General features: G+C 38.2%; 1 protein-coding gene across 1 annotated transcript in view; it reads left to right on the top strand.

The window, feature by feature from the left end:
- WDR88 (WD repeat domain 88) overlaps nucleotides 1-26,800 on the top strand; it is a 67,787-nt gene continuing 40,987 nt past the window's right edge. Inside the window, exons 1-5 of the mRNA XM_044661449.1 lie at nucleotides 1-159; nucleotides 1,083-1,193; nucleotides 18,808-18,896; nucleotides 22,385-22,448; nucleotides 24,081-24,219. Coding sequence (XP_044517384.1) covers nucleotides 1-159; nucleotides 1,083-1,193; nucleotides 18,808-18,896; nucleotides 22,385-22,448; nucleotides 24,081-24,219 — 562 coding nt within the window. The remainder of the gene's footprint in view (nucleotides 160-1,082; nucleotides 1,194-18,807; nucleotides 18,897-22,384; nucleotides 22,449-24,080; nucleotides 24,220-26,800) is intronic.

Raw genomic sequence — 26,800 nt, forward strand, 5'->3', positions numbered from 1 at the left:
ATGGCGTGGCATAGCTTTACAGGAACCGTATGGACCAACAAGTTCGCCCGACCCAGGGGCCCCTGCGACCCCTTGGCTTTAGGGGAAGCCGATGATAAATTAACAGAGGCAGGGAAGCCGGAGGAACTGCGATGGGGTGACCATGAGCGGCAATCAAAGGTCAAGGGCCTCTCCCTGGACCCTGGGTCTTCTGCCTCCCACCCTTTTCTGGCTGAGCCCGAGGGGCAGTACCTGGGGCAAGGGGTGGGGCCGGGAAGGCTGGGCCCGCTCCCGCGCACACGCGCATTGTATGCAAGCTCTGATCTGGGTGGGTTTGCTGTGGCTCCGGGCAATATGTGGGTGTGCGTGTGCTGCCTATGAGGTGTGTGCTGGTGTCCGCGGCCCTGAGTGCACTTTGGGTGCGGGTGTGTGCAGGTGTCTCTGTGCGGGGCATGCAGTTCTTCCTGTGAGGTGTATGCAGGCGTCCGAGCCCTGCGTGCGCGTGGTGTGCTGGGTATGTGGGTGTCTGGTTCTCTGTGCGAGGCAGGCAGTCCTTTATGTGCTGGGTGCGCAGGTGGCCCGGGCCCCGCGTGCGCACTGTGTGCGCGGGGTGCGCAGGTGGTCCGGGCCTTGAGTGCGCATTGTGTGCTGGGTGCGCAGATGTCTCTGGTTGTCTGTGCGGGGTGTGTGGGTGTCCTAGGCCCTGCGTGCGTGATGGGTGCGGGGCTGTGGTTATGGGCAGTGCCGCTGCCTTTGTGCTGGAGGTGGGGCGGTGCACTGCCCTGGGCCTTGGGATGAGGCGGGCAGCTAGGGGGAGAGAGGAAGTAGGCTGGGGGCCCACACCTCACATTCTGCAGAGACCTTGGGGCCACAAAGAAAGGGCTCCCACCTAGTATTGCGGGATGGGCCAGGGTTGAGATCCCAGCGTGAGGGAAAATATCGACCAGACCAGACACACCTCCCCACTCTTTCCAGCCTCCTCACATCACTGACCCTCTTCTTCAGTTGGAGCCTCAGGGTCTTCCCTGGTCTCCTCCAGGATCAGCCTTTGGGTCAGGAGGTGTGGTCAGTTCATTGGCCCCGATGGTCTCTTCATTTTATAGATCCCCTATAAGGTCTTGAGAGGACATAATCATGTCGTGAGTTCCTGCCATTTCTGCTTTGAAGACACTATGATTCTCTCTGGTTCCTACGACAAAACTGTAAAAATTTGGGTAAGAAGTTTTGTGGTTCACTGAAAAGAGAACTGTAATTTGGGGTCAGAAGCCCTGGGTGCCAGTACCTTTGGACAAGTCCTATCCTTTCTCAGGGCCTCATCTATTAATTTAAGGGGAGTGGATGGATGACCTGGAGGTCCCTTCTAACTGGCATTCCTTGATCCTGTGGCTTTGACAGGCCCTCATTTGTATAACATTTTTGCCAAGGCAAGATGCATTTTGTGCACATGAAGACTGAGTAACAATTTCTTCCTTTCTTTAGACTCTCTTTCCCTCATATAGTCTTCATGAAAATTAATATAGTTCATGTTGGTCCTTTGAACTGCCTTTTTCAGGACTCAGAGGTGTGGAGAATTGGAAACTTCAGGAATGAAACTAAAGTTACCTTATTCCACAGAGACCTTAGGGCCACAAAGAAGGGCTCCCACCATCTATTATGGTACAGAACAGTGAAAAACAGATTCTCCCTAGCAAAAATCAAATAGATTAAAAAAGGGAAAACAAAGTGAACTAAATCTTAACACTGGTGTTTACTCTCCCCGCCCTTCCCATATTGTTAATTGGTGGAATCTGATCCAGAAAAGCTAACATCGTTTTCATCAGTTTCTCCTACAACACAAATGAATGGCCCAGGCCATGACAAATTTGAAGAGTTGTGAATTTCTTTGGCAGCTGTAATTTTCACAGTGGTGGCTAGTTGTGGCAGTGCAGAGAGTGCTGGCCCTGGAATTAGGAAGAGTTCAAATTCTGCCTCACATTAATTAGCTGTGTGACCCTCAGCAAGTGAATTAACTCTGTTTGCTTGGGTTTAAAACTTTCATCGATAAAATAAGCTAGAGAAGGAAATGGCATTTCAGTATCTTTGCCAGAAAATCCCAAATGGGGTCACAAAGAGTCAGACACCAATCAACAAATTTTTCACACATAGACACACCCCTTTTATGTTATAAATTTCACTCAAAGCCTAAAGGAATTTCTTTATCACCATAATGTTCCCAAGAGATGCTGACATTTCATCTTTCCAAGCATTAACACTTGATTTGGAATAAACCTGCAATCTTTAGTCTCCCTTATCCTTTATTTCTACTCATCTTCTGAGTTAACTGAATGAATTTCTGAAGGTTATCTTTTGGCTTAAGGCAAAACTTGAACTAAGTTTTTAAAAAAGGAAAATCAACCAAGAAATTAATTAGGCTATGTTTACACTGCTGATGCCAATTGTAAATGATTATTCAGTGGCCCTGGAGGCTCCCTTCCTTCATCATAATCATTATTGTAAGGAAAAGATAATCTGCTTGGATGACAAAAGTATATATGATTTTAGGACAGTTAGATGGCTCAGTAGATAGAGTGCCAGGTCTGGACTCAAGAGGACCTAGGTTCAAACATGGCCTCAGACACTTCTGAGGTATGAGATTCTGGACTAGTCACTTAACTCCATTTGTCTAGCCCTTGCTATCTGTTATTAAACAGAAAGTAAAGGTTTTTAAATATATATACATTATTTTAAAATAATTTGACCCTTTTTAAGACAGGTAATAAGTAGACTCCAAGCTTGATTTAATAATAAATGATTCCAATTCACAACCAGTGAATTAGCCAGTGGAACACATTAGTGACTTTGCTGATAGTTGTGACCTATTTCCTGGAAATTAGCCTAAATTTATTCTGAGCTATAACACATATATCTGTGGCAGATTACAAACAATAAGTGTCTCAAACAAGAAAGGAAATTAATTCTGAACACTGTACTATGTTATTCTTTATCCATACCAAGATAGAAAGTAACTTATAGCCTTGTGTTTTCCTTGAATAACATTTGGACTTCTTTTTATATCCTGTTGTCTTTTATTGAGTTTATTTCCAGTTCCTATGGATTTCAAAATTTGTTAGGCCTGTTTTGACCTTGTGAGTTGATTGCACAACTGCATTGCTGGGGACTTAACCTATTTATGGCATCTCATTGCTTGGTCAGAGAGTCTGAAATCTTGAGGAGTCATTGAAACCTTTGGGAGGGACTGAAAGGCAAGCTCAGGAGGATAAGGAACCCTAGACTACATACCAGAGATTTCAGGTTAAGGTTTACCATTGTGTCATTCAGGTAAGGAAGTAAATATGGGGAAGTATTCAGCAATTTTATATGTTCTGTATGAGTGAAAACACCAATTAAATACCTCTAAGTAGATCATGAAAAGAGTTTTTGTAGCCCATTTAGATTGCCACAGGAAAAAAAAATCAACTTTAGATTCTACTTAATGAAATAAGACTTAAATTAAATGGAGGCAAACAAAAACAAACAGGAAATTGGTACTTATTTAATTATTCATGATTCCTTTAAAAAGAGAATACTTTGAACTGCCTGCCCTTTGTGGGTCAGGGGACTTGCCTGAGTTGGTATGATGCCACTTGACTTTCATTTGCCTTAGCCACTTAAAGAAGATGTGATCTGATCTATCAAGGTGTGTCTTGGAGATTGTCTGGGACTGCCTACAAGTATTTGCCAGAACACTCAGAAAACGACTGTTTGGAGACCTTCCTGATCTTCCTGAATGTTCTGAAAATGACTTCAGTTTAAGAGCTTCCTGATAAAGAGACAATGGCTTATCGATCTTGGTAATTTCTGCTCTAAAAAAACAAACTGATTTTCCTTCACTAAGAAGGCTGAAGCAATTACAGTTCCTGAAAGATAAGTTTTGATCTCTGAGTCAGGAGAAATGGCCTCCCCACTTTTGACTCATAATTTGTCTCCTTCTTTTAAAAGATGAAGTACAAAGGTTGAAGTGTGTCTGTGATATAGCTCACAGGAACACAACAGATAATTTCTTGGGTTTGGAGGATTAGATTTTTATTATAGCACTTCTAACTTGATGATATTAAAATATTTCACAGATTTAATTCCCTTAATTCTTCCAAGTCTCTGAGGTGAAGTAAGGAGATAGTCAATTAAGTTCCACCAGAATTAAGTGTCTGCTATATGTGTGGCCATGGGAGACAGAGGAATTTTAAAATTACATATTTTCGGGGGCAGCTGGGTAGCTCAGCGGATTGAGAGCCTGGCCTAGAGACGGGAGGTCCTAGGTTCAAATCTGGCCTCAGACACTTCCCAGCTGTGTGACCTTGGGCAAGTCACTTGACCCCCACTGCCTACCCTTACCACTCTTCCACCAAGGAACTAATACACAGAAGTTAAGGGTTTAAAAATATTAAAAAAAAATTACATATTCTCTACTTCTCAAGAAGTTTACAATTTGGGGGGAAGGGGAGGGGGAGGTGGTGGTGTGGTTTGTATGTAATGATATGTATTTAATTATAATGCAAATAATATTAAGTGCATAGATGTAAGTAGAGTTAGGAATAACTCAGGTCTTGTAAATCAAAAGATTGCCTTGATAAACACTTGATTAAATTTCCATGCTTTTTAATTTCATTAAACCCATTTATCAAAAATGGCACCAGTTGGGGGCAGCTGGATGGCTCAGTGGATTGAGAGCTAGGCCTAGAGACAGGAGGTCCTAGGTTCAAATATGACCTCAGACACTTCCTAGCTGTGTGACCCTGGGCAAGTCACTTAACCCCCATTGCCTAGCCCTGTAACAAATAAAAATTAATATAGAATGATATATATAAAAGATATTAGGGTTTAAAAAAAATGGTACCAGTCACTCCCAAGTTTGTGTGATATATACAAAAGAATAAAAGGATAATGTTACCCAAATTAGGTTACAGATCTATCACTTTGCCAATCAAAATTACAAAGGGGGTACTTTTTAGAATTAGCAAAGTAACAATGAAATTGGAAAAACAAAAGGTCTAGAATCTCAAGAAAAAATAATGAGAAAAGGTACAAATGGAAGGGTTGTAATACAAGCACTGGTTAAAAAAAACAACAAAAGAAAGACTGCCTATTCATCAGCTGAGGAATGACTTGTATTCTTATAAATCTGAATCAGTTCTCTACATATTTGAGAAATAAGACCTAATCATAGAAATTTGATGTAAATTTTTTTCACAATTATACTTACTATATATTTCCCTCCTTCCTATTATTTCTCCTGTTTGTCCTTCTCTCTTCCTCTCTCCCTCAAGTGTTTTGCTTTTGATGATTGGCTTCATTAATCTATTATTCTCCTTTCTAACAGCCTGCCTCCTCTTGCCCACTTCTCCAACTTTCCTGTAGAGTAAGATAGATTTATGTACCTCAGTGTGTCTTTTATACCCTGTTTGAGCCAATATTGGCGAAAGTAAGGTTCAAATGTTGTTTGTCAAGCCCCCAGCTTCCCTTCCACTATAAAAGCTCCTTTGCATCTCTTTTATGAGATAATTAATCCCATTCTACCTCTCCCTTCCCCCTTCTCCCAATGCATTCTTCTTTCTCATCCCTTAATTTAGTTTTTAAGATATCATTCTATCATAGTCAACTCATAACCACGTCCTCTGACTATGTGTATTTCTTTTAACTGCCCCAAAAATGATAAAGTTCTTAGGAATATAACTATTGTTTTTCTATGTAGAAATGCAAACAATTTAACCTTATCAAATCCCTTATGATTTCTCTTTCCTGTTTACCTTTTTATGCTTCTTTTGTGTCTTGCATTTGAAAGTCAGATTTTCTATGCAGCACCAGACTTTTCAGCAGGAGTGCTTAACAGTCTTTAATTTCATTGAATACTCATTTTTCCCCATTAAGGATTATACTCAGTTTTGTTGGATAGGTGATATTCTTGATCATAGCCCTAATTCCTTTGCTCTATGGAATCTCATATTCTGAGCCCTCTGATTCGAAAGCTGCTAAATCTTGTATTATCCTGACTATTGTATGAATTTATTGTAAATTGTATTTCTCTTTCCTTTTAAAAAAGGAAAGTTTAAAAAACCCATTTGGGTTGTTATCAGCCCCCACTCTTTGGCTGGGTGTGCATTCATATTATGGGAGGAGGCTAGAGGCCTCTTGGCTCCCTGACATCCTGGAAGATGCCTGCCTCTTGTCTCCAATGTCTCCTGGCATCTTGAAGACTGACCTCTGACCTGGATTGAGATCAAGTCAGTCCAACCAGGGAGATAGAGAAGGAATGACATCAGTGGCTTCTTAAGAGAGGGGATTGAGAAAACAGGAAGGTCTTTTTGGCTTTTCCACTCGTGGTTCTCTTGTTCTGGAGACTTTCCCCGTGGGGCAACTCAAGAGCAGAATTTGCCTAGGAAGTAGGTACAGTCTTATGTGACTATTTCTAACTCCAATCTTTACTATTAATGAATAATTATAAATTAATATATAATCTCCAGAGAATTTTAATCCTAATGCCGAGATTCCATGATTTTTGTATTATTTCTTTCTGATTGCTTGCAAAATTTTCTCCTGCACATGGATGCTCTGTAATTTGACTATAATATACTTGGGAGTTTTCATTTTGGGATCTCTTTCAGTTGGTTGGTAATTGTTAGTCTTTCCAATTCTGTTTTACCCTCTGCCTGTAGGATATCAAGGTAGTTTTCCTTGCTAATTACTTGAAGGATGATGTTTAGTCTCTCTCTTTTTTAATCATAGTATTCAGGCAGTTCCAATAATTCTTACATTATCTCTCTTCAATCTATTTTCCAGGTCAGTTGTTTTTCTAATTAAATATTACACATTTTCTTCTATTTTTCATTCTTTTGATTTTGTTTTTATTGTTTCCTGATGTCTTATGATGTGATTGCCCAATTTTTAATTAATGGTTTTCTTCAGTGAGCTTTTGTATCTCCTTTTCCATTTGGCCAATTCTACTTTTTAATGAGTTGTTTTCTTTATTGAATTTTTTTCATTTGGTCAATTCTGATTTTTAAGTAGTTATATTCTTCATTTTTTGTGCTCCTTTTACCAAAAGGTTGATCCTTTCCCCCGTAATTTTCATGTATCACTCCCATTTCTTTTCTGTGGTTTCTTAAAAAAGATATTTTATTTTACCAATTACATATAATGACAATTTTCCACATAAGTTTTATGAAATTTTAAGATTCAAATTATCTCTCCCTTCCTTCACCCTTCCCAGAGATGGTAAGCAATTTGATCTGGATTATTCATGTATTATCATGCAAAATCCATTTCCATATTGTTCATTGTTAGGATGTTCATGTAAAATCAAAACTTAAACTACAAGTGAAAAATAATATGCTTTGATCTGCATTCCAACTCCAGCAATTAGTGGTGGAAAGCATTCTTTTTCATAAGTCCTGGATTGTCCTGGATCATTGTATTGCTGAGAATAGCTGTCTTTCACAGTTGTGTGTACAGTGTTCTTCTGGTTCTGCTTATTTCACTCTACATCATTTCATATAGGTTTTTCTAGCTCTTTCTGAAATCATCCTGTTCATCATTTCTTACAGCATAATAGTATTCCATCACCATCACATATGACAATTTGCTTAGCCATTCCCCAATTGATGGACATTCCCTCAATTTACAATTCTTTGCCACTCCTATTTCTTTTCCCACATTTTCTTCTATCTCTTTTATTTGATTTTTAAAAATCCTTTTAAAGTGCTTCTAAGAATTTTTTTGGGCCTGAGACTAATTCACATTTTCTTTGAGGCTTTGTATATAGCTGTTTTGACTTTATTGTCTTCTGAGTTTGTGTTTTGCTCTTTCCTGTCACTATAATAATTATATGGTCAGGTTCTGTTTCTGTTTGCTCACTTTCCCAGCTTATTTCTTGACTTTTAAATTTATGTTAAAATTGAGCTCTGCTTATAGGGTAGAGGGGATACTGTTTTAAGCTTCTGGTTTTCTGTGCAGCCATTTTCAGAACTATTACTGGGAATATGTAAGTTTTCACTTCTTCCAAGAGTGATTAAGGAGAAGTGTGGTCACTGTTCTTCTGGTGGTTTGGTCTATGATTTATCACAAGCACTCTTTTTCTACCTGGAACTGTGACCAGAGTCTCTGCTCCCTTGCAGTCAGTAAGCTCTAGTATTCCTCCTTGCTTTGGGACTGAGATCCAGAATTGTATGGGCAATGTAATAGAATCCTATAATAAGTGCAGGCAAAGGGTCCTCTATTATCTTTGTGATCAGTTGTATAACCCCCTTATGGTCTATGGGTTAAGAATTTTGGAAGATGTCATTGTTGATTCAGTCACTCTCAAGGCCTGCTGCTGGCAGACATAGCCTGCACTGGACTGTGCTCCAGTCTTACCCCAGTGAGACAGACCTTTTCTGCTGACCTTGTAAGTTTTCTTGGGATAGAAAATTATTTCAGTATTTATTTTGAAGAGTTATTTTTACTTTTTTGGGGGGTTCAATTTCTTAAAACTGATTCTTTATTCATTTAAAACATTTATTTTGAATATTTTCCCATAGTTACATGTTTCATGTTCTTTCCCTCTCCCCCAAACTCCACTAATCCCTCTTAGCCAATGCACAATTCCACTGGGTTTTACATGTATCATTGATTAAGACCTAATTCCATATTATTGCTAGTTGGACTACAGTTATCATTTAGTGTCTACATCCCCAATAATATCCCAATCAGCCCATGTGTTCAAGCAGTTGTTTTTCTTCCATGTTTCTCCTCCCACAGTTCTTCCTCTGAATGTGCCTAGTTTTCTTTCTCATAAGACCCTCAGCCTTCCTCTGGATTCTTGCATTGTGGCTAGTAGAAAAGTCTATTATGTTTGATTTTACCACAGTGTATCATGTGTACAATGTTCTCCTGGATCTGCTCCTTTCACTCTGCATCAATTCCTGTAGGTCATTCCAGTTCACATGGAATTCCTCCAGTTCTTTATTCCTTTCAGCATAATAGTATTCCATCACAATTTGTTCAGCCATTCCCCAATAGAAGGACCTTCTCTCATTTTCCAATTTTTTGCCACCACAAAGAGCGCAGCTATAAATATTTTTGCACAAATCTTTTTCCTTATTATCTCTTTGGGGTATAAACCAAGCAGTGCTATGGCTGGATCAAAAGGCAGATAGTCTTTTAAAGCACTTTGAGCATAGTTCCAAATTGCCATCCAGAATGGTTGGATCAGTTCACAACTCTACCGGCAATGCATTAATGTCCCAATTTTGCCACATCCCCTCCAACATTCATTACTCTCCCCTGCTATTGAAGACTTATTTTAAAGTTGTTTGGAGGAGAATTTGGGAAAGCTCAGGGTGTTTCCTATCTTTACTCTACAATATTTTTCATTATATTTTAAAAAACAAAACCAAAAACCTATTAATGATAAAATATTAAAAAAAAAAAGATTCAGCTTTGTTCCAAAGGTTGCTCCATTTATATCACTAAATGCCAATATTATGAAGACATTCTCAACAATTGGCATTTATCTCTTGACCAGCATATATTGTTGTAGTGGAATGCCTTAAATAGATGGCTTTTTCTTTCTTTCTTTTTTTTTTTTTTTAAGTCACAGGCATTTTCTATATCTTAAAATCTTAGAGGTAGAAGGGGACCTTAGAGTTGATTTAGTCCAACCCCTTGACTAATGCATGAATTTCTTCAACATCTTTATGAAATTACAATCCATTTTCTGTATAAGCTCATTCAGTGATGAATAATTGCCTTCCTACCTCACAAGGTAACCTATTCCATTTTTCAGTCAGCTCTAACTGATCCAAAATGTCCCTCCCTATTGATTCTTGCCTCATACCACGTAGGCCTCATGCCTCATCCTTTAAGTATTTACCGATCCATACCCTTAACTTGATAGGAAAACTGGCTTCTGATCCTGTCTTTGCCAATTTGATGTATGATCTCAGGAAATGCACCAATAATGTAAGTTATTATAATTGGCCTCCAGATAATTTTTTTCTTCCACAAGGAAACTGGGTACCTAACTCACAGTTGTCTTATTTACTCCAACCCTTGCCTTCATATTTGAGGCTTTCAGTGTCCAACTTGATGTTTCCTAGAGTTAACCTGGCCTCCCATGCATTAGCCTTTTCAATTCCCATGGCTACTTCTCTCGCCTATCTTTTGCTCCTACTACCATCATAGTTTCATCTTAGCATTGCTTATTCCTGTTTTAGGCAGCAGGTGGTGCTAGTGAGAAAGGCTGGACTAAGCTCCTGGCATACTGGGAAAGATCAGCTGGGACCTGTAGCTTTCTCCTCTCCCTTCTTTTTACCCATCTGCCATTGGCAGCCAGCCTCTAGGTTTCAAAATAAGGTCCACTTGCCCACGCAATGTCTATTGCAGCCCCCACTTTCCCTGGCTAGTGATGGCTTTCTAGGAGTGGCTGAGTCCCAAATTCATATGCCAGGTTGATCTAGTCTAATACCATTCTCCTAACTTGTCCTAATAGCTCCACACATCCTGATCAGCTCCCTATTGTTATGGGGTGTAATGGTGAACCCCTACATTCAGGAAGGATACCCTTTGCAAGAATGCAAGACTCTGAAACTTAGCTTAAAAGTAAAAAGAGAGATTTATTAGTAATGTAGAATTTTTGGTCAGCAAGATAGCGTGAGTGGAACAACCCGGGGGTGGGGAGTGGGGGGTTGGGGGATTGCTCCCAGAATGCCTCAGTTCTGGGGTTTTTATATTCTTTACAACTGTGAGAACATGATGTTTTGTTGTGGTGTGGATGTGATTCTAGAGTGGTAAACACTCAGGCATTCAGTGGGGGGTTTGGTCATCTGACTGGGGTCTGCCCGAAGACCCTCATAATTTAGGGAACAGATGGATGGCTGAGATACAGCCCGATGGTATCAAGGTGTAGTCTGGAGGTGCATCTCTATATCCATCTCAACCCAAAGGATGATCCAAGGATGATAATGATCTCAGGGTCTTATAGAAGTTATCAGATGTTCTTGGGTTAGGAGTCACAAGGACAGAAAGGAGCAAGGGAACTTCCCTGTTTACAGTTTGCCTGGGTTTTGGGGGGTACAATGCCCATGCCACTATGACCAAACCCTTTTGCTCCCTAAAATAAGGAGCCGTCCCCCTTTTCTTCTCTCTATTTGTGGGTTTTAAATAAAGATACACAATCTATCATTTATACTGGCCAGCTGGGATTTATAATAGGTAAATTATATCGAAACTGAAAGCAATATTACTAGGCAAAAGCATATTTAGATAACTGGGAGAGAGAAAAGTGACTTTGTAAGGAAGTAGATATGCCTAACTCGGACTGATCTCTTAGGTTGGCTCTCAGCAGCTAAGAACTGGGTATCCTGGTGCTCCTGCTCTAGCTCCTACTGTATTACTGTATGAAGGGTTCAGTCTGGATCTCCTGATAGGCTCTCTCATGATCTATCTGTCCAAATTCTGCTTGTTTCCACATTAGCTATCAAGTACCTTCTTCCTGCTTGTATGGCCCTTTCCCTACTTCTTGGGAGTCAGTCAGTCCACATTTCCCACCCCCACCCCCCAAGTCTATCTATCCCAAAGGTATGTGAAACAATTTTCTCCATGATCTTGATTTTTTAAAATCCTTCCTTCTTTCCTTCCTTCCTTCCTTCCTTCCATCCATCCATCCATCCATCCATCCATCCATCCATCAATACTAGGTATCATTCTAAGGTAGAAGAGGAGTAAGGGTTAGGCAATTGGGGTCAAGTAACTAGCCCAGGGTCACACAGCAAGGAAGTATCTGAGGCCAAATTTGAACCCACGACTTTCTAACTCTAGGCGTGGTTCTTTATCCACTGAGTCACCTAGCTATCCCTAGAAATTTCTTTCTGATACTAATGTTCTATTCCTTTGTTTCACTACTAAAACTATTATCTCTGCAACTTCCATATCCTTATACCACTCCAACCCTATTCTCTTAGACCAGTTATGGGCAAACTTTTTAAAGAGGGGGCCAAAGGAAAGGAAATGCTCATCTTCAGTCTGTTTCTAAGGCAACTCTTTCAAAGTTTCATTGTATTGTATTCTAATCATTGTATTCTTCAGATTAGGAATAATGTCCCACAGCTGGATAGAACATTTCAGGGGGCCACATCTGGCCTGCGTATGTAGTTTGCCCATCACTGTCTTAGAGGCTAGATTAAAGTCTTGACCCCATAGGTGATCAAGTTCAAGGATGTATACTGTCTTACATGCTTGAATATCTTTTCTTCTTGTCCTGTTGCCATTCATGCCTTGTCAAACCCCAATTCTAGGTTACCACCACCATATACCTTCCTTTGCTTCTATTCATATATTGTACAGTGATGGAAGGGTCCATTCAACCATGCTGACAAAGTCTACTACAAAGTTATGCTAGCTAGTCTCATTTGGGCCCTTATTGCTGAATAGTAAATTTTTATTTTCTTCCCTGATGAATTCTCTCACATTCTCTATAAAAATTATTCTAAGCCTCCTTACTAACTCTTTACTCCTTAAGTCCCTCATGTCACCTTTGTCCAGTCCTTAGCAGAAGACCTCACCTTCAACTTTACTAAGAAAATTAAAATCATCTTCTGTGAGCTCTCCCTTCCCTTTGCCACATCTTGAAAACCTTCCTTCATCATTTCCCTTTCTCTCCTCCAATGCTTTAGGGCAGTGATGGTGAACCTGTAGTATGAGTGCCAAAGATGGCATGCAGAGTGCTCTCTGTGGGCGTGTGGCCTCCCTCCCTCCCCACCCTCCATCCCCAGAGTTTGTTACTAGAAAGGCAGAAGAGACTTGGGCAGAGCTGCTCCCTCCCCCCTCTCCACTGTACCTGACAATATTTTTTTACATCAGTCCAATAGGAATGCACATTTGGGTAAAGTGGATGGTTCATAGGTGGCAGAACTGGAGGGGAGCAGAGCACTTAGGCCACTCCCCTTTCCATCTCTACACACACTAAGGACATTCTTCACTTCACCCCCTCCCTCTTCCTAGCAGCCTAATGGGAGATCTTTCTCCTTTCCCTGTGTAGGGTAAGGGGGAAGTAGGGTGCATCAGACACTTGGTGGGTGGGGGAGCATGGCACACCATCTCTGGGGGGGCAAGCATAACACTAGGTCTGGGGGGGGGTACCTGGCTCTCCATCCCTAAAAGGTTCACCATCACTGCTCTAGGAGAAATAGGTTGCTTTCTCTTCTACAAAGCTAACCCTTGTACTTGTGCCTTAAACTATCTTCTTAGGGAGGTTATACAACTGAAACTCTTTCTTACCTCTGTCTTCTATTTGGAAAAAACCCCAGCACATCAGTCTCATCTGACAGTATATGCAACATTCCACGATCATAATCCTCAATCTCTCCAATGAAGGGAACAAAGTATACTTTCTTGTCTCCAGGCTTGGCCATAATTATACAGTGGAGAGAGAGGTAGCCTGCTATGATAGATAGAGAAAAATCCCTTTAAATCTCAGTACTCTAAGACTGTAAGTTGTAGAGTATTGACTGATTTCCACAGCAAGGGATTTTCTCACTGAGTAGTTTGTTCTACCAATCATTTTACATGAGGTTCAATTTAATTTGATTGCATTTTCGGTTTACATGGTTGTGGTCCTTGTGGATATTGTTTTCCTGGTTCTGCTTGTGTCATTCTGCATCAATTAAAATATCTCTCCATGTTTTCTGAATTCACTTTATTATTTTTTCTGGTGCAATAACATTCCATTACATTTATATAACAAATTTGTTTAGCCATTCCTCAATAGATGGACACCTACTTTGTTTCAAATTCTTTACTATGGATATTTTGGAGTATAACTTTCTGTCTTGGATCTCTTTGGAATACATACCGTACTGGACATTTTAGTCACTTTTAAAAGCATAATTCCAAATTGCTTTTCAGAATAGCTGGATTGATTCAAAGCTCCAGCAATGCTGGACATACTCCAGTATATGTGTTCCTATATCCCCTCTAACCTGAACTATTTGTTTTGTCACCTTTTCCAATTTACACTTAGATATGAACCTCATCATTGTTTTAATTGTATTTCTCTTATTATTAGTGAGTTAGAATATTCTTTCATATGATTGTTAATAGTTTGCAATTCTTCTGGGAATTCTTTATATATCTCTGGTTTATAAAAGTGTGTCTTAATTCACTACATGTCTTATATGTGAAACCCTGATTAAAAATATGTGATGCAAAGATTTTTCCCAATTAACACTCCATTAAAAAACAAAACCAAACAACAAATTTTCACTTGACCTTGCCATTTATTCACAGCTAACCTCCTACAAAAAGTCATACTTGAATTCATTCTCATCCCCTTTTCTTTCTTTAACCATGTGTAATTTGGCTTATAATTCCAACTCTGGAATAAAACTGTTCTCTCCACTAGTACCAATAGTATTTTTTTGCTAAATACAATTAACTTTCAGGCCTTATATGAGCAGTTTTTGATACTACTGACCATTTCCTCCTCTTAGATAATCTTTCCCTCCTATACTTCCCTGACGTTCTTTGAATCCTTTCCTATCCATCAGTGTCCTTTGAAAGATTTTTATCCATCTCCTCTCTCTGTGTGTTTGTCACTCAAGAGTGTCCAAGTACACCAGTGTAGGTGCTCTCCACAATCTTTATCTTGGTGATTTTATAAATTCTCATGGGTTCAATTATCATCTCTATGTAGATTAGTCAGCTAGATTTGGAGATTCAGAGACAAAAAATGAAATAATCTCTGCTCTCAAGGAAGATAAAATCTATTGAAGGATATAATATTTATATAGGTAAGTATACACAAAATAAAATTAAGGTATTTTGAGGGGGAGAAGATGCAGCTGGCAGATTAGGAATGGCTTTGTTGAGAGAAGGTATGATGGATAGACAGTACAAAAGGTATGAAGTTAGGAGATAGTGTTGTTTGTTAGGAATAAGGAGAAAGCCAATTTGATTAGAGAGCAGAGAGTTTAAAGGAGATTCCTTTTTTTTTAACCCTTACTTTTTGTGTTGGTAATAACTCTAAGGCCAAAGGGCAAAGGGTAAACAAATGGAGGTAAGTGACTTGCGGAGGATCACACACCAAGGGTCTGAGGTCAGATTCAAACTGAGGTCCTTCTGACTCCAGGCTTAATGCTCTTTTGACTCTGCTATCTAACTGCCCCAAGTGGATTCCAAAATCTGTATATCCAGCCCACATCTCTCTTTTAGGCTCCAATCCCTCACTGCAAGTTACCTGCTGGATATTTCCCATCTCAAACTCAACATTTCCACAATGTAACTCCTGGTCTTTAATTCTTCTCTCTTGCTATGTACCAAATTCCTGGCCCCTTAATTTATTTTTATTTTTTTTCAGGTTACTTTATTTTTTATCAATTATATATACTGAATTTCCATGTATATGATCCAAATTGTCTCCCTCCCTTCCCTCCCCACTCCAGGAGCTGGCAAGTAATTCAATCTGGGTTATACATGTATCATCATGCAAAATATTTCCATACTATTTATTCTTGTAAGTGAATTATCTTAGAAAACCAAAACCCCAAAACAAACCCAAATAAACAAGTGAAAAATCATATGCTTTCATCTGCATTCTAACTCCAGCAGTTCTTTATCTGGAGGTAGATAGCATTCTTTGTCATAAATCCCTGAGAATTGTCCTAGACCATTGTATTGCTTATGATAGGAAAGTCTATCACATTTGATAGTTCCACAATATTTCAGTTCTGGCATATAATGTTCTCCTGGTTCTGCTTATTTCACTCTGCATCAGTTCACATAGATCTTTCCATCTCTTTCTGAAATCATCCTGTTCATCATTCCTTATAGCACAATAGTATTCCTTCACCATCATATACCACAGTTTGTCCAACCATTCCCCAATTGATGGACATCTCTTTAGTTTCCAATTCTTTGCCACCACAAAAAGAACAGCTATAAATATTTTTGTACAAGCAGGGCTTTTCCCGTTTGTTTTTTTTTTTTTATCTCTCTGGGATACATATTTAGTAGTGGTATTACCAGATCAAAGGGTATGCACTGTCTTATACTGGCCCTTTTATCTGTCACAGCTTCTCTTCTCCCATCTTTATCTGTTCTCTTCTGTACTCCCCTTCTCAAGCTCCACAGGTTTTACTCTCATCAGGATCTGGCTTCTTCCACTTTTGGCTCCCAGTTTGGACTTGTAGTATTAGCAACTCAGCCTTTGAAAGGACTTCAGGGGCAGAGCCAATTATCTGCTTGTCTCCTTGGCCAGACTTCCTAGAATTCCATTAGAGAAAGATGTTCACACTTTGTAAAGAGCTCACCTTGTATGGTTATATTTTTACAGTTAGTTTAGCACCTCCACGTTTATTCCTTTTCTATAATGATGATGTGGGCTTTCAAGTGTATTTCCCTTGAATTCTTTCTCCTCTTAAATATTTGCTATCCTTAGCAAATCAACTGGGGCATATTTGGACACGTTTACCCATATTTCCAAATTTTGGATAGCTCTTTAGTGACTAGGTTTAAATTACATGTGGAATATATTATGTGCACTTATCATAACAATACATAGCCATACAAACAAATATGTATAATCAGCAAAACAGAGCAATTCAATGCTAATATTAGTAGATCTATCAGTTGGATCAATCAATAAAGATTTATTACTATGCTAAGCACTAGAGATGCAAAAAAGAGGCAAAAGAAAGTCCCACCTTCAAGGAGCTTATATCTAATGGAAATAGAGGAATCAACCTGCAAACAAAGATATGTAAAGCAAGTTCTAAGAGGGAAAGCACTGGATTGATGAGCAGTTAGGGAAGGCTTCCTGTAGAAGGTGGGATTTTAGTTGGGACTTAAAGCCAGAGAAATCAGTATTCCAAGTTGAGGAGGGAGAGTGTTCTGGGAATGGAGGAGAGCCAGAGAGAAATTCCTGGAGCTGAGATGAAAATTTGTGTGTGTGTGTAACCAGGCTGTGGAACCAAGAGGCAAGGGTCACTGGATGGAAAAGTAGGTGTTAGGGACTAAGATGTAATGAGACTGGAAAAGTAGAAAATGGTTAAATTATAAAGGTCTTTGCTCCCAGAGGCCACAGGAAGTCACTTTAGTTTGTTGAGTAGGGAGATGTTATGGTCAAACCTGTGTTTTAGGAAATTCACTTTAGTGGCTTATTAGAGAATGGATAGGAGTGGGGAGAGACTTGAGTCAGGCAGACCCACCAGCACACTATTGTAATAATCTAGGCATGAGGAATGAAGGCCTTCATTAGAGTGAAGCCCCAAGGTACAAGGTCATCCATCACCTGCAGGGCATTAAAATCTAATTTTATTTTTGCTTTTACTTATTGTATTTACTTATTTGCATACTTGTTGGATTCTTCAGAACAATGGAAGCTACTTGAAGGCAGGGCATTTTGTTTTTCTCTGTGTTCCCAGTATCTGACATAGTACTATACCTCATACAGAGTAGGCAATGACAGACTTTAATTAAGACAGAGATCGTAAAACCTGCATTGCATATCTCATGTGGTTGTTGGAAAAGGTAACTTAAAAAATGTAAAGGCCTGTTGAAATGTAAAGTACTATCATCATCATGAAGTTCGTTACTTTAACCTGGTATGGCCACATTTTTCCTTTTGATACATCAATTTATTTCCAAAACAAATTTATTTAGAAGAAATAGTATTTTCACTTTATGATTTCATCTGCATGCACTGTGTTGTGTATGAGCTTTTGACCTTATTTTTCATCTTGGAACAATAATTCTTTTCTCTTTACTAAAAACAACAAAAACAGGGGGCAGCTGGGTAGCTCAGTGGATTGAGAGTCAGGCCTAGAGACGGGAGGTCCTAGGTTCAAATCCGGCCTCAGACACTTCCCAGCTGTGTGACCCTGGGCAAGTCACTTGACCCCCATTGCCCACCCTTAACCACTCTTCCACCTAGGAGCCAATACACAGAAGTTAAGGGTTTAAAAAAACAACAACAAAAAACCTACTTTCTTTATTCATTGGATTATACCTAAGTAACTAAGCTCAGTTCTTCCCTAAGAGGTAGAGAAAGTGTTTTCTCTCAGGGCAGAGTAGACAGTAGTCATATTTTCTCCTAGAGATCAGTACAGGCTGGGCTTAAGAGATGGGAAGCTCTGCCCCTACCTAGGCCCTATACAGTAATTCTGTTTGGTTCTGGTTCTTCTGAAAAATTGCAGAAATGGGTAGTCCACAAGATCTGATGGGTTCACAGAAACTTTGAGGCTGTTTTTGGGAGAGTGGACAGGACTATATATCAACACCTAGAGAAAGGGAGTTGAAAGATCATGGAGAAAGAAAATAGTAAATCATCATGTCCCAATTCCTCACCTCCATTTACCTCCTTATCACACATATGGCTTCTTTTTTTAGGTTTATTTAGAACTGATAACTCTTGACTGGTTGGAGAAATCATAAGTAGAACTTCTATTGAATATATATTTTAAAAATATATTATTTGGAAACCAAAATGGTAAATGATTGAAGCAGAAAGTATGATTACAAATGTGATCTTTTTTCTATATATCTTTCAGAAAGCCCAGGAGAAGTCTAGTTATTTCTTATCATAGTTTCTCATTTGCCACATAACTGTAGGAATATTTTCTGTGTACAGTGCTAATTGTTTTAATTTTCTTCTTTCAGTAGAATTTTGAAAAATATCGTTTCACCTCTAAGGGTCAAGTGAATCAGTTCTGGCACTAACCTAATTTAAATAACCAAAGTTCAGATGTTTAATGTATGCAGCATTTTCCTTTTAACAGCTTTCGTAAGGCATTTCCTAATGATGTTTCCTTTCATTTATTTGAGGATGCTGCCACAGGAGTTAATATTCATGATTTTGAAAACAGTCATAGAGGTCCCATTTCAGAATGCAGCTTGACATCAGATAGCCAGAGGTGACCTTTTACTTGTATTTTATAGGTCAGTAAAATACAACAAAGAAAATGCTGCTGCTTATGTCACATTAATGACACTAATTTTTTGACAAATGGCAAGAAAGAAGATTAATTTGACTCTTACTGGAATATGGGTTGCTTTTTTTTGTTGTGAAGATCAATGGAAATGATAGAAGTAAAAATACTTTAAAAAGTTAACACTATCCATCTATGAGGAATTGTTATTGTTTATGATTATAAACAAATGGCTGTTTTGAACAGATTTTGAATATTATTTCTTATTTGCTCACAAAGAAAGATTAGGATTGGAAGAGATCTTAATGACCAGTTAAACCAATTCCCTCAAGAGGTGGAAACTGAGGCCCAAAGGGGAAAAGAGACTTTCCGTAGTCAGTCAGAAAGCTTTTTATTAGCACAGAAAGTGGGATTTGAGAGATTCTTGAAGTCAAGGAAACTAAGAGGTAGAGAGTGGTGGAAGGAGAGCTTTCTAGGCATGAGAGACGGAAAAAGGTGGAATATCACATGTAAAGAATAACACTGTAGGCCAGCAGAACTGGGTTGTAGAGTATGAGGAGAAGAGTAAAATGCAAGAAGACTGGAAAGTTAGTAAGAAACAACATTATGAAGAGCTCTAAATTCCAAGTAGAAAACCTTATCTTTGATCTTGGAGTAAAAAGGGAGTAAAAAAGGAGTAAAAAAAACCCCAAAACATTGAAGTTTATTGAAAAGGAGAGTTTCACATAGCTAGTTAATGACAGAGCTAGGACTCAGCCTACTAAGAATTATTTTTAAAAAATGGGAGACTTAATGAGTTCTATGATTTATCTGACATAAATTATAACCATTCATGCAAAAATGAACCTTCAAAAAAAAAAAACAACCCCAAACCCTAACAACTTACAGAGTTACACCTTTTTGATATAAAAGGAAGTAAATATTTCAGTAATCAAGGCTCTAGGCCAAACTTCTTGGGGAAAAAAATACAAAAGAAATATAGAGTATTCAGTTTTCAGAGAGAATAATAGTAACTTGAGGAATCATAAAAGACTTCATGGAAAAAGGTATTAATTGAGCTCAGTTTGGAAGGAAACAAAAGATTTCAAGAAGCCAAGGTGGGAAGAGTTTACAGTTTTGGAATGAAAGATAGCTAGAGATGAATAGAGTGTCCTTTGTGAGAAACACCAAGAAAATCAAATTGTATTGTGGAGGTGAAGAATATAAACTTTTTTTATATGATATACAAATATTATATAAATATTTATTTATAAAAATATACAAATATATAAAAATATAAATTTCCAGTGTAAACACTGGAAAGGTAGAAAAGGACTAAAAAAAAAATTATTAAGCACCTACCAGAGGCAGCTAGGTAGCTCAGTGGATAGAGAACTGGACCTGGAGTTAAGAAAACCTGAGTTCAAATCCAGACTCAGATACTATGTTAAGCAAGTCTCCTTACCTTTGTTTGTCTTAATCTACTGTGGAAGGAAATGGCAAACCACTCCAGTATCTTTGCTCAGAAAACCTCATGACATGAGGTTATGAAGAATTGGACATGACTGAGCAACATGTGCCAGACAGTGTTCTTAGCTCTAGGGAAGTGCTCTAGGGAAGTGAAACAGGCAGTCCTTGCTCATATACACAAGCTATATACAGGAAAAATAGAAAGGAAGGAAAGACAATAAAATTATGAATAGTTGGGAAGGGCTTCTTCTAGGAGATGGGATTTTAGTTGGAACTAGTAAGTCAAAGAGGCTGGTAGGCCTACATGAGATGGGAGAGAATTCTAGGAACGGGAGATAGCCAGAAAAAAACAATCTGAGATAGTAGTAAAGAGCTTTAAATGACAAGTAAAGGAGTTTATCTTTGGTGTAATAGGTAAAAGGGAGCCACTGGAATTTATCAAATGGGGGAAGGGGAAAGTTGTGGTAGTGATGTGGTTAGATCTACATTTTAGGAAAATGGCGCCAGTGGCCATATGGAAGATGGATTGGAGTGGGAAAAGGCTTGATGCAGGGAGGACAAGTAAGAGGCTATTGTAATAATCCAGATAAGAGGTGATGAGGACCTTTATTGTGGTAGTGGCTGTGTGAGTAAAGAGAAGGTAAGATTTTAAAGAAACACTGTGGAGTTAGAAATAAAAAACTTTGAAAACCAACTGGATATATGGGATGAGAGTGAGGTGTCACGAATGAAATTGATGATGAGAATCTGTGACTGGAAGGATGGTAAGTAACTCTCTGGATAGTAAGAAAGTTAAAAGAGTAGTAGATCTGGAGAGAAAGAACATGAGTTCTGTTGTGGAAATGTTGAGTTTGAGATGCCTATAAGCCATCCAATTTGAAATGTACAATAAGAACAAAAGTCAGAAAAAAGGAGCCATCTGTTCAATTACTCCCCAATAAAAAAAAAACCTTATATAGACATATAAGTAGAAAAAGAAATAATGATTCTGCATAATGGGCATCCATTTTAGAGTGGATAAAAAATCCTAACAAAGCAATATGATTCAAGAAAAGGTCATAATTATAAAATCACAAAGTCAGGCTGCTGGCAAACTAGAGAATGACAACATTACTATGTTGCCTTTGAGATTAATTTGTCTATAATGTGTTACAAAATAAAGGCTTCTGAATAAAGAAATTATAAAATGACAAGTGCTTTAGCATCTATCATAAACAATGTTTCTACATTACAAACATAAAGTCATTCTCAGTCTACAGAAAATCTAAGTGAGTTTTAAAAGGGAAAATCAATCTATGTCTCAGGGCCTCATTTTCTCCATCTATGAAATGAGGAGACTAGATCTCTAGATGCCCTTTCCAGTTCCAGTATTCTGTGGTCGTATGAAAATGTGTGTGTTTTAGAAGATCTATGGGAGAAAAATATTTGTATGGATCTCCCGTTACCAGAAGCAGACTAGTTTCTAGTATTTTACTGGGTAATGCATAGCTTTGTGGCTAATAGAATTTATAATTGTACACTATAGCATCAATGAGAAAGATGTTTACTAGAAACAGCAGCAGATGGCAAAGAAATAGTTGACAGGAAAATTCCTATGGAGAATGACAAATATATCATGGCTGCTGAAAGACTGTTAACAAGTTAGTGATAAACTGAAGAGTTAAAATCATATGAGTTAGAGATGAAGCATGGTATAGTAGATAGTCAGCCTTAGATTTGATAAAACATGAGTTTAAGTCTTGCCTAATGAAATCACAGATTTGTTTTTAAAAAATTACTGTGACACTTTGCACATGAATTTAAAAAAATAAATGTAATAAGTGCTTCATTGACTCTGTTGTTTTGATAGGTTCTAATAGTCTTCAATTTCAAACAGCTAGTTTAAGAAGTCAAACTTTTTTTCTGAAAGATGAAAATCCTTAACAAAGAACTAAAAATGCTCCTCTACCTACGTACCTATTTATAGGCCCAAGGATACAATATTTATAGTATCTAATAGGGTATGTGATTTTTTTTTCTTTCAGAGTCGTTACATCATCCTATGACAAAACAATAAAGGTTTGGGATATGGAAAGAGGACAAGTTCTGGTCTGTATTGCTATTAAAAAAAAGATTTCTTCGTCATTCTGGAGTACCCTGTTTATCTCTAATAGTGATATACACTTCGTTTCCATAGTGATGTGGGTATTAACCAAGCAATCAACAAGTATTTGTTGAATATATGCAATATGCTCAGTTCTGCAATCAGCTATGTTTTGGGGGAAAGAGAAGTATAAGACATGTCCCTACTCTCTAGAATCTCATAAGCTAATCAGGGAGACGTGACGTTCACGCATGAAACAGTAAAACACAAAAACAGTAAAACGCAAGACAGTTGCTAAGTGTGAAATGGTAGGATGGGTTCTAAGTACTATGCTTAAGAGAATAATAATAAGTCTTGGAGTAGTCCAATAAGGTTTCATAGAAGAGATGGCACTTGAGCCGGGTCTTAAAGGATGGGGAGGATTTGGATGAACAGAAAGGCTTAGGGAGGGAATTTCAGGAGTGGGAAACTTATGAACAATAGAATAGCAGTAGGATTGAGCAAAACCCATTTACCGGACAGTGAGAAAACTGACCTAGCTGGAGCAGAGTGCTTATTGAGAATTAGTGGGAAATCAAATCTGATAGTACATTTGGGACTATAGTGTGGAGGGTCTTAAAAATCCAGATAGTTTGTATTTACTCTTGCAGGAAGTAGGGAGCCAATGACAATAATTATGTTCAAGGAAGATAAATTCAGCAGTCATGTGTAGAATGGATTAAAGAAGGAAGCATCTGGGGTTTGGCAGACCAGATAGGAAGAAATCAAACAGTGATCCTAACTTGGGTTCATTGGGATTGTATAATTAGAATTTTGCTCCCCAAAGCTCTCCTTCTCAGCTTCCCATGTTCCTTTTCACATTACATGCTAATGTAGGGAGGATATAAGTTTTGTGTAGCTCTGCCATCACGCTCTTCTCCTGGAAACGTGGCTGTGGAGGTGGGGTGAGGTGAGAGGCAGGAGAATTTTATTCAGATGTTTTTTACTCAGGTTTTACTTTGGTTCTTGTGTTTCTTCTACTTCAAGTGATTATTAACGAGTCATAAAATATAATACTTGGAGTTATTGGATATTAATTTTAATCTTACAGAATCTTGACTACAGCAATGGTTGTGAATGTGGAGAGGGTAAAAATGCATATGAAGGAAATTTTGATGGAAGAATAGGCAGGTTGTAATGTAACTAAATGTGGTGGGGTGAACTAGAGGGAGATAAGAAAGACGACTCAGAGTTGCAAACTGTGGTTGGGAGGTGGTGGAGTTGTTGATAGAAATAGGGAAGTGACTTAATAGCAAAGATGAGTGACAATAGCCATTGTATTCTAGATAAAAATGACTGTAGTCAGAAGTCTCAGTTTTAGCTTGTAGAAAAGAACTTAAAAAAAAAAAGTAAAGTAGGCTATTTGAGGTGTGCTCTGTAAATGAGATAACTGAATAAAAGAAAGAACATCTTTCTATTTCTAACACAACTGGATTAACATTTTTGGCTCCTGCTCGGTTCAGGTACCATGACGTAACCAAAACCATAGAGAGAAACAAAGAATATCTGTGTTATTGCTTCTTTGATTTCTCTTGATATAAGATAGTCTGACAAAAAGCTGTCTGAATCTGAGTATTCATTATCCCCTCTTTTTTCAGTGGTCTTTGGACCAAGAGAACATTATACTTTCATGTAAAATTTCTAATGATGGTAGATTTGTGGTCTGTGGTTTGGATGTAGAAAACTCAATCTGTGTCATTGATGGAAAAAATGGGAAAACCATCAGTTATATTAAAGGTAAGAGTACTTTATGTCAAAGGGAATGTTTTATTCTATTATTTGTTGGCATTATATCTTGTTATTTGGTTGTTAATGAGTTTTGATTGCTTTGTGTGGTGACACATTCATAAGAAGAAAAGGAGACCTGACCTCCTTTGAAGGCTGGGATGTTACAAAAAACAAAACAAAACAAAACAAAACAAGGAAAGTCAAAATTGAGACGTATATACCCATTATATAATTGCCCCTTTTCATCCAATTATTTGTTCATTCAAACTGAACTGTGTCAGCATTTAGTCCCTCTAAAGGAAGATGTCTCCTACCTATTAGAGTATTGGAAACTAAGCCTTCATTTTAAGCTTGCTTGTTTGGGTCATCTGGTGTCATAAACATAAGACAATTTTGACATTTTTTTCCTCTTCCTCAAAATATAATTAAAAAGTAAGAAATTCTGCTTATCTTGGAATCATATGGAATCCTGACTACAGCAATGGTTGTGAATATGGAGAGGATAAAAATACATATGAAGGAAATTTATAAAAATGGTTGAATACACTGATCCAAATATCATGGTGTTGATCATCTAGACTTCACATAATAATAATAATCAGCATTATTATTATAGAATTTATTAAATTTTTCTATGTGTCAGGCACAATGCTAAGTGTGTTATAGTTATTTCATTTTGTCCTCACAACACTGGGAGGTAGGTGCTATCTCTGTTTTACAGTTGAAGTGACTGAGTCAAACAGAGGTTAAATGGTTTTGCTCAAAGTCATGCATCTGTCAGAGCCTGGATATGAATTCAAGTTTTATTGATTCTGTAACCAGGAATTATCCTAGTACTCTATGCATTGTGCTACCTACTTGCCTACTATATAGTTTGCTTTTTTATCTTCCATCTTAGAATAAATATTGGGTATTCGTTCTAAGGCAAGAGTGGTAAGGGCTAGGCAATGGGGGTTAAGTGACTTGCCCAGGGTCACACAGCTGGGAAGTGTCTGAGGCCAGATTTGAACCCAGGACCTCCCATCACTGGGCCTGGCTCTCAATCCACTGAGCCACCCAGCTGCTCCCTACGTAGTTTTTGAATCTTGTTGATGTAGGTACTCCTATGGCACAAACCAGTACTTCTTTGTACCGTTTCATCCAGGTTTACATTGGATAAGTTGTCCAATAAACCCTCCCCTGAGCAGTCACCCCAAATTTTGGGTCCTTCCTCTAAGTCTTTTGACTTTACATGGGTACAATATGTGGCCTGTCTAGTACTCTTACTAGGAATTTATTTTTACCCAGGACAAGTGGACTCTCAGTTGGCGAGGGGTGTCTGAACACTCCCCTACAGGGGAAGAGAGAGAGAACCAGGATGTGTATGAAGTTATTGTTGTCCAAACTGCTGTGGGAGACAGAGGGAGAGGTGAGGGAGGGACCTCAAACTAGCATGTTAAAGGATTCCAAATGACATCAACACCCTCTAAACTTGGTGTCTTAGAGAAAAACCTCAGCTACTCCGCCCTAGTTATAGTTCTGTCCCTTCTTCTTGCTACATGAGTGATTAATTTAGAATGCTACACAGTTTTCCAGTCATGTGACCCATTAATGTTTTCTTCTCTGAGATTCTTTACTGGTAATCTGCTGTTTATGCCCATCGTGAAATGAATCTCTTCATTGCTTTTTGAGTGATCTTTAATTTTAATTACTCAGAGACTCACATTTCATAAAATTATAACCATGTAGTGTCAACAAAAGAATATCGATGTGAAAAAGACATTTTCAGGACAGGTGGGTGGCTCAGTGGATAGAGAGCCAGGCCTGGAGATGGGAGGTACTTAGGTTCAAGTCTGGTCTTATATACTTCTTACCTCTGTGACCCTGGGCAAGTCACTTAATAACCCCAATTGCCTAGTCCTTACCACTCTTCTGCCTTGGAACAGATACTTATTATTAATTCTAAGACAGAAGGTAAGAGTTTTAAAGGGGAAAAAAAATGTTTTCCACCACTGCTCCAGTTACTGTTTCAGAGAGCTTTTAAGAGAGCTTTTCATGTGGTTTCATGAAGGACAATAAATAGAAAAAAAAATAGAGTAGATCTGTCAAGATTTCTACACCAAACTACATTTTCCATTAGAAAATAACTTTAGGGTCATACAATTGAATGAAAGGTGCAAAGAAAACAAGATCCTCATTTTGATTTAAAACTTTTTTGTTTTATTTTTAAAATATTTTTCAATGGTTACATGATTCATTTTCTCTCTCTCCCCTCTTCCCTTCCCCCTTCTCGAACTGAAAAGCAATTCCACTGTGTTATACATTTGTTATCACTTGATACCTATTTCCATATTATTCATTTTTGTAATAAAATAATCTTTTAAAGCCAAAACCCCAAATCATATGCCCATATAAACAAGTGCTAATTCATATGCTTTTCTTCTGTGTTTCTACTCCCACAATTCTTTCTCTTGATGGAGATAGCATTCTTTCTCATAAGTCCTTCACAGTTGTCCTGGATAATTGCATTGCTATTAGTAGCAAAGTTGATTATATTTGATCGTTCCATAATGTTTCAGTTTCTATGTACAATGTTCTGGATATGCTCATT

The sequence above is a fragment of the Gracilinanus agilis genome, chromosome 2 (assembly GCF_016433145.1).
Source record: "Gracilinanus agilis isolate LMUSP501 chromosome 2, AgileGrace, whole genome shotgun sequence".
Lineage (NCBI taxonomy): Eukaryota > Metazoa > Chordata > Mammalia > Didelphimorphia > Didelphidae > Gracilinanus > Gracilinanus agilis.